We start from the raw sequence: 7,299 nt of genomic DNA on the forward strand, positions 1-7,299 counted from the left end.
CTCTGATACCCTTGGATGTGATACAAGGCTCTCAGCCTCTTTTCATCAATCATCTGCAATTCCTGATGTCTGGCTTTGGCCCACTCAGACTCTGGCAGATTCGCTTCCATCATAACTCTTAAAGACGGGATTCTCACTTCAACAGGGAGGACTGCTTCCATTCCGTAAACTAGAGAGTACGGAGTTACACCTGTAGAGGATCTGATCGACGTCCTGTAAGCCCACAAAGCATACGGGAGTTTATTTGACCAATCCTTATAAGTCTCGGTCATTTTGCTAATAATAACCTTGATGTTCTTATTAGCTGCCTCTACAGCGCCATTTGTCTGCGGTCTGTAAGGAGATGACTTATGATGCTTGATTTTAAATTCTTCGCACAGGTGCACTACCTCTTTCTTGAAGTGAGATCCATTGTCAGAAATCAACTCATGAGGTACTCCATATCTGCAAATGATGTTTGCACGGATGAACTTCGCAACTGTATTGGAAGTTATGGAAGCATATGAAGCAGCTTCTATCCACTTCGTGAAATAGTCAATGGCCACCAAGATGTACTCGTGCCCACTTGACGACTTAGGATAGACTTTGCCAATGATATCAATCCCCCATACTGAAAATGGCCATGGCGAGGTCATAGAATGCAGCTCTGACGGAGGCACATGAATAAGATTCGCATAGACTTGGCATTTATGACATTTCTTCACAAATGCGAAACAATCTGTTTCCATTGAGGGCCAATAGAAACCGAGTCTAAGGATCTTCCTTGATAGCATTTTACCATTCATGTGAGGACCACAAACACCTTCATGTGTTTGTTCAATGAGCTCCGCAGCCTGATCTTCATCAACACACAGAAGCTGAATCCCATCAAAGGATCTTCTGTACAATTCTTCACCACAAATGATGAAGTTAGCGGCGAATCTCTGAAGAGTTTTTCTCTCTTTGCTGGAAGCTTCAGGGGGATGGCCATTGCCTGAAATGAGATTTCGGATATCAGTATACCACGGTTTTCCATCTGGACATCGCGCTGATATCTCAATGGCATTTACATGCGCTGGAGCCCATTGCGACCTCACAGCTAGAGGCTGAACCTCCATTGTCTCAGAAATATCCAACATCGAGGCTAAGGTAGCCAAGGCGTCTGCAAAATGATTCTTGTTTCTCGACAGATGGGTAAATGTGATACTCTTGAATTTCTTGGCCAGAGACTCGAGATAGAAATTATACGGGATCAATTTCGATTCTCTTGTCTTCCAATTACCATTGGTTTGACAAATTATCAGAATTGAATCTCCAAATACATCAATCTCTTGGACTTTCAAAATTAAAGCTGCCTCAAGTCCTGCGATACAAGCTTCGTACTCTGCCATGTTATTTGTACATTCGAATTGTAACTTGATGGATATTGGGATGTATTCTTTCTTGGGAGATATAAGCACTGCTCCTATTCCTTGTCCTCGATTGTTTACAGCTCCATCAAAGTACATTGTCCATCTGGTACTTGGAATTTCTTTTTCAAGTTCCATGATCTCTTCATCAGGAAATTCAGCCTTCAGAAAAGCATTCTCCTCAACAGGAGCATCAGCTAGCTGCTCAGCAATAACCCGTCCTTTGACAGATTTCTGAGTGATGTATGTGATGTCAAACTCAGATAACAATAGCAACCACCTTGCAGTTCTTCCTGTAAGGGCGGGCTTCTCGAATAAGTACTTCAACGGATCCATCCGTGAAAGCAGAAATACCTTATTCGATAATAGATAATGCCTAAGCCTTTGAGTCGCCCAGACTAATGCTAGACAAGTCTTTTCCAAGATAGTGTACTTTATCTCGTACTCTAGCATTTTCTTACTGATGTAGTAGATAGGCTTCTCCTTCTTAGATCCTACATCTTGCTGAGCAAGCATACAACCCATTGCTGTATCTGTGATGGACAAATACATCAACAATGGTTGACCCGGAATGACTGGGGATAAGACAGGAGGCAAAGACAAACACTGCTTGACCTTTTCAAATGCTTCCTGACATTCTTCATTCCATTTCTTGGAGGAATTCTTTTTCAATAATTTGAAGATGGGTTCACATGTCATAGTTAAATGAGATATGAATCTCCTCAAGTATTGCACCTTGCCAAGGAATCCACGAATTTGCTTTTCCGTCTTTGGTGGTTGCATTTCTTGGATAGCCTTGATTTTCTGAGGGTCCACTTCGATTCCTCTTTCACTGACCATGAATCCCAGCAACTTCCCTGACGTGACCCCAAATACACATTTATTTGGGTTCAAGCGAAGTTGAAACTTTCGGATTCGCTCAAAGAACTTTCTCAAAGCGACTGTATGCTCTGGCCGAGTCCTGCCTTTGACAATCATGTCATCGACATAGACCTCGACCTCCTTATGAATCATGTCATGAAGAAGAGTAGTCGCAGCCCTCTGATAGGTAGCTCCAGCATTTTTGAGGCCAAACGGCATTACTCGGTAACAGTACGTACCCCATTGAGTAATAAATGCCGTCTTCATCATATCCTCAGGCGCCATCTTGATCTGATTGTAGCCTGAAAACCCATCCATGAAAGATAACAGAGCATGTCCAGCAGTGTTGTCTACCAGGATATCGATGTTCGGAAGAGGAAAATCATCTTTCGGACTGGCCTTGTTCAGATCTCTGAAGTCAACGCACATCCTGACTTTTCCATCTTTCTTGGGCACAGGAACTATATTTGCAAGCCATTCGGGATATTCCACTACTTCAATGAATTTTACTTCAAGTAGCTTCTTAACCTCATCATGAACTTTCAACTCCCATTCTGTCTTGAGTTTTCGGAGTTTTTGCTTCTTCGGCTTGATGCCCGGAATTAGAGGTAATTTGTGTTGCACAATGTCCTCACTCAATCCCGGCATGTCATCGTAAGACCAAGCAAAAACCTCCTTAAACTCTTTTAGCAAAGTGATTAATTCTTCGCGCTCCTCAGGAGATAAAGTTTTGCCAATCCGAATCTCCCGAATTAAAGTTTCATCACCTATATTTACGGTTTCAATTTCTTCTTCGAGTGGTTTTGCTCGGCGAATCTCCTCTTGTTGAATCATGTATTTGATTTCAAAAGGAGTTTCGTCGGCTTCCTCGTTTGAGGGGGAGTCTTGATTATTATTATTATTAGTTATTTGATCAGGCTTTGAAGCAGAATCAGAAACAGAATTAGAAATAAAGACAGGATCGTACACAAATGAATCTTTTATTTCTTTTGCAGAATTGATGATTACATCGAATGATTCACCCACATCGGGCGTTACAGACTCTGAATTCAAATGAAATGACATGTTGACATCAGTATCAACATAGACAGGACTATGTACAAATGAAGAATCAGTGAAAACATCTTCTGACTGAGACTCGACAGGAACCGACTCTTCACCACCTCCGAGAACTACTCCGACCTCTATGGTACCTGCATCAAAAGAAAAGTTAGAAATGACAGACTCTGGGTTGAACTCAGAAACTGACACATTTTTTGAAATGACTGACTCTTTTGAAAGGACTGGACTATACTGGAGGACTACTTGGGGTATAACCTGTGCGGTCCAATTGTCTAAAGGTCCAGTGGCTGGAGTAATGCAATCCCTTGGGCTCGTGAAGGGCACATCTCCTCCAATCATAGCGACGATTGGGGCCTCAACCTGATATAGGGAGTCTAGGAGATGCGGCTCAATATTTTCTGCCCAATCTGCAGCTGGTTTTTCTGCTATCGATGCCAAGGCAAACTGCTCACTATAGAAATCTTCTGACAACTCATCTGTGAAGAAGATCTCTAACCCTGGAAGCCTCTTCCCAGTCTTATCGCCCCAGGTCTCAGGAAAACCATAGAACGGACAGTCTGCCCCTTCTTTTCTGAATCGGCCGTTCATAATCATGCTGTACGGTCCTGTCGGAAATTCTGTACCCCGACGACGGCATTCAGCCCACTTCATCATATAACGCTTCATTTCTTGAACCTCTTTCGGAGTTGGCTCGTACCCTAACCCGAATAATCCGCCGACTGCTTTCAATTCCGGCCACTCAGTTGGGCCCTGCAGATTTCTTCCCAGACCAGTTCCCGGGACATAACCATACTTTCGCATTATCTTCACCACTTGAGTGTTCGTGCTTGATAAAAACATTATCTCTTCATTCATTGCTTCCCCAAAGGAAATAGTAGAGACTTCTAATGAAAAGCCAGTTAAACTAACATCTCTTGATTTTTCATTGCTCAGTTCAGATGTTATTTGTCCAACTTCCGGCTCAGGGTCTCCTCGCACTGTGATCACCTTGTTATTCCTAACAAATTTCAACTTCTGATGCAAAGTTGAAGGAATAACTCCGACCTTGTGCAGCCAAGGTCGGCCCAGAAGAAGGAAGAAAGAAGTCTTTATATCGAGTACTTGGAATTCAACCTCAAAGGTTTCTCCCCCTATTTCGATATCGGTGGCCAGTATCCCGATCACGTCTCTTCTCGTACCATCGTACGCTAATATGCCTTGCTCAGATGGTATGAAGTTGTTGGGTCCAAATCCCAAAGTAACAGCGGTGCTCAAGGGACATACGTTTAGAGCAGACCCGTTGTCTACTAGCACTTCAGGTACCCTTTTCTTGTTGCAGATTATGGTAATCCTGAGAGGTCGAGTGTGATCTCTACCCTCCGGAGGCAAATCCTCATCAGTGAAGGATAAAGTCTTTGAGGTCCTTGCCATGGCAACTAGACTTACTAGTTCGTCAGGAGTAATCTCGACTGACACTTGGGATGCGTTAAGCTCTCGAAGTACAACTTGTCGGTGCTTTGGGGATGCCATCAACAAACCCCAAATTGAAACATTAGCTTGTGTTTTCTTCAATTGTTTCAACAAGTTGTCTTCTTCTTCTTCTACAGTCTGTCTTTGCCTCTGATTTTCTGATGCTCGGGCTATTTCGGCAGGATTCTCAGCTCTGAGTTCAACTGGCTTAAAGACCCGACCACCACGTGTGACATGACGAAGCTCGTCACACTGATCCTCTAGAAGCAACAAGTCTTCTTCCTCTAGTCTCAAAACATAGGGGACTTTTTCTTTCATCTCTTCTTCCTCCTCACTCTTGAGGACATAAGAACAAGAACACTCAGAGGATCCTGTTAATCCTTCATCTGGAAGGGACAGTATGTAAGGCTTCTTGTTTTCAATCGCTTCGTCTTCATCATCCCATCTCAGAACATACGGTCTATCAGAAATAACCGCACAAATACGGGAGTGATCTAAGAGGATTTCTTCAGTGAAAATGGCATACACGTTCGGGGGAGGCATTGCATGTGTAGGCAATGGGTTTCGAGTGACATTCGGTACTTCAACGGCAAGATCCTTTGCTTCTATCATGTCTTGGATCTTGTGTCTTAAAGCCATGCATTTGTCAGTCAAATGCCCTGAATTCTGATGATAATCGCAGTATTGGTCCTTCCTCCAATACTTGGGCAAAGGGTTGGGAAGCTCTCTAGGTTCCAACAAAGTAATCTTTTTATCTCTCAGCAACTTCTTCAAAGCCACTGATAAGGAGTAAGGGAGGGGGTCAAACTGACGAAAAACCTTCTTTTCAATAGGCCTCCTGACTTCAGTCACCGTTCTGGATGGTGGTTGATCATAACCCGGTGGTCTGGCATAACTGGAAGGCCTGGTATAGTTAAGATTGTGCACCTCCTTCGGTGCCACAATAGGTCTTTTTCCCTCTCTCACATCAGACGAAGATCTTGATCTTAGTCCCTTGGACAAAGCATCTTCGATTTGAGTCCCTGTTTTTATCAGATGATTGAAGTCCAGAAAATACTGAATAGCCATGTGATGATAGTATTGCGGGGATAGGTTCTTGACAACAATCTTAATTTGATCGGCATCTGATAATCGATGTGTCATCTGCGCCGCTTTACGCCTCCATCGGCGAATGAAAGAAGTGAAGGTTTCATTGTGCCCTTGTTTCAGCGCCTTCAGATCTCTTTTTGTCACATCTATTCCCTCCTCCATGGAGAATTGCTCAACAAATCTATTGGCAATATCCTCCAGAGTTCTGATCTCTTCGGTTTTCAAGCTTAAAAACCATTTCTTTGCTGTTCCAGTAAGAGATCTAGGGAAAAGAAGAGCAATCTGCTCTGGAGTAAGCCCATGCTGCTGTAAGAGAGGAATAAGGGCTTTCAGATGACTCTTGGGACATCCTGTCCCATCATACTTATCATGATCCGGCATCTTGAAATTAGGAGGTAGCACAACTCCCGGTATTATCATATACTCGGCCATGTTTAATTTTTTCGGACCCTGCATTTTCATGCTCTCCATCTCCTGGGCCATCTTATCCAACCTATCGACTATCCCCTTGCCTTTATCCAGATGGGGGAGACAGTTCTCTTCTTCATACTGCTCGTCATCAGAATGGTCAAAGACTGGCAACACAGGAGGCTGAGCCATCATAGGAGGTGGGCGAGGCATGATTGGGGTTTGCTGAGGTGCAGGATTCTTGGTAGTAGATTCTCTGTCATTCTTTAATCGGGCTATTTCTTCATTAATGGTACTCAATTGCAACATTATAGCTTTCATCATCTCAATGGTGTCCATACTATTTTGCCCATTCTCTGCCATCGCTTCAGGGGTTGGTTGGACGGGTGAAAGTATTTCTTGAAAATTCAAGGAAGGCGATAAAGGAGAAGTAAAAGAAAAAGGTGACAAGGATTGCCGGCTCAGCCTGGAATCAGATGTCTGACGGGACCAGGTTGGTTTTGAAACGAGGATTTTCTTAGGAGCAATGGCTGCTCAATCAAGAATCCTGAAATGGAAGTATAATCACTAGATTAAAATTTTGATAATCGAGATAAACTATCTTGATCAAACAATGACAAAAGAAACAAAAACACACTTTCATTAATAAAATCCAAATTGTGATTACAACGGATGAAAAAATTAAACTCTGATCACAGCTGGATAAACAGACTGACAAGAATGGGAAATGCAGAAATTGGAATAACAAAACATGATATGGATCTTCAAGGTTCCTCAATCCGAGCTCTCCGGCTTGCGGGCTCTTCCGATATTTCTCCACGTCGGAATTTGCGAGATAAACCTAACCTCCTTTCTATATTTTTATTTCCCCAAGCAGCCACAATGGATCGGACGAGATCAGGAGTAAGATCTTCACAAAGAGGAGGGACTATGATTCCGGGAGGACATGGAATTCCCGTAATCTGATGGAGAATTCGAATGGGTGCATAAAAAGAAGATTTCTCGGTACCCATGAGGTAAACAAATGAATGTGGGTAAGTGC

The 7,299-nt window shown here is 43.1% G+C and overlaps 1 protein-coding gene across 1 annotated transcript; it reads right to left on the reverse strand.

The window, feature by feature from the left end:
- Nucleotides 1–3,433: 3,433 nt before the first annotated feature.
- LOC143892712 (uncharacterized) lies at nucleotides 3,434–6,620 on the reverse strand. Its single transcript, XM_077397549.1, has 3 exons — nucleotides 4,896–6,620; nucleotides 3,567–4,805; nucleotides 3,434–3,442 (listed from the first exon to the last, which is right to left on the reverse strand). Exons 1-3 carry the CDS (start codon nucleotides 6,618–6,620, stop codon nucleotides 3,434–3,436), a joined length of 2,973 nt encoding a protein of 990 aa, XP_077253664.1.
- Between the last annotated feature and the right edge of the window lie 679 nt (nucleotides 6,621–7,299).

This window comes from Tasmannia lanceolata, unplaced genomic scaffold (genome assembly GCF_043159265.1).
Source record: "Tasmannia lanceolata isolate RefF3 unplaced genomic scaffold, GAP_Taslan_0.1 ptg000002l, whole genome shotgun sequence".
Classification (NCBI taxonomy): Eukaryota; Viridiplantae; Streptophyta; class Magnoliopsida; order Canellales; family Winteraceae; genus Tasmannia; species Tasmannia lanceolata.

Coding starts and splice junctions, on each gene's coding strand:
- LOC143892712 (XM_077397549.1), bottom strand. CDS start 6,620: ATGGCAGAGAATGGGCAAAATAGTATGGACACCATTGAGATGATGAAA. Junction 4,806..4,895: donor ATCAGAGGCAAAGACAGACT/GTAGAAGAAGAA, acceptor GCATCCCCAAAG/CACCGACAAGTTGTACTTCG.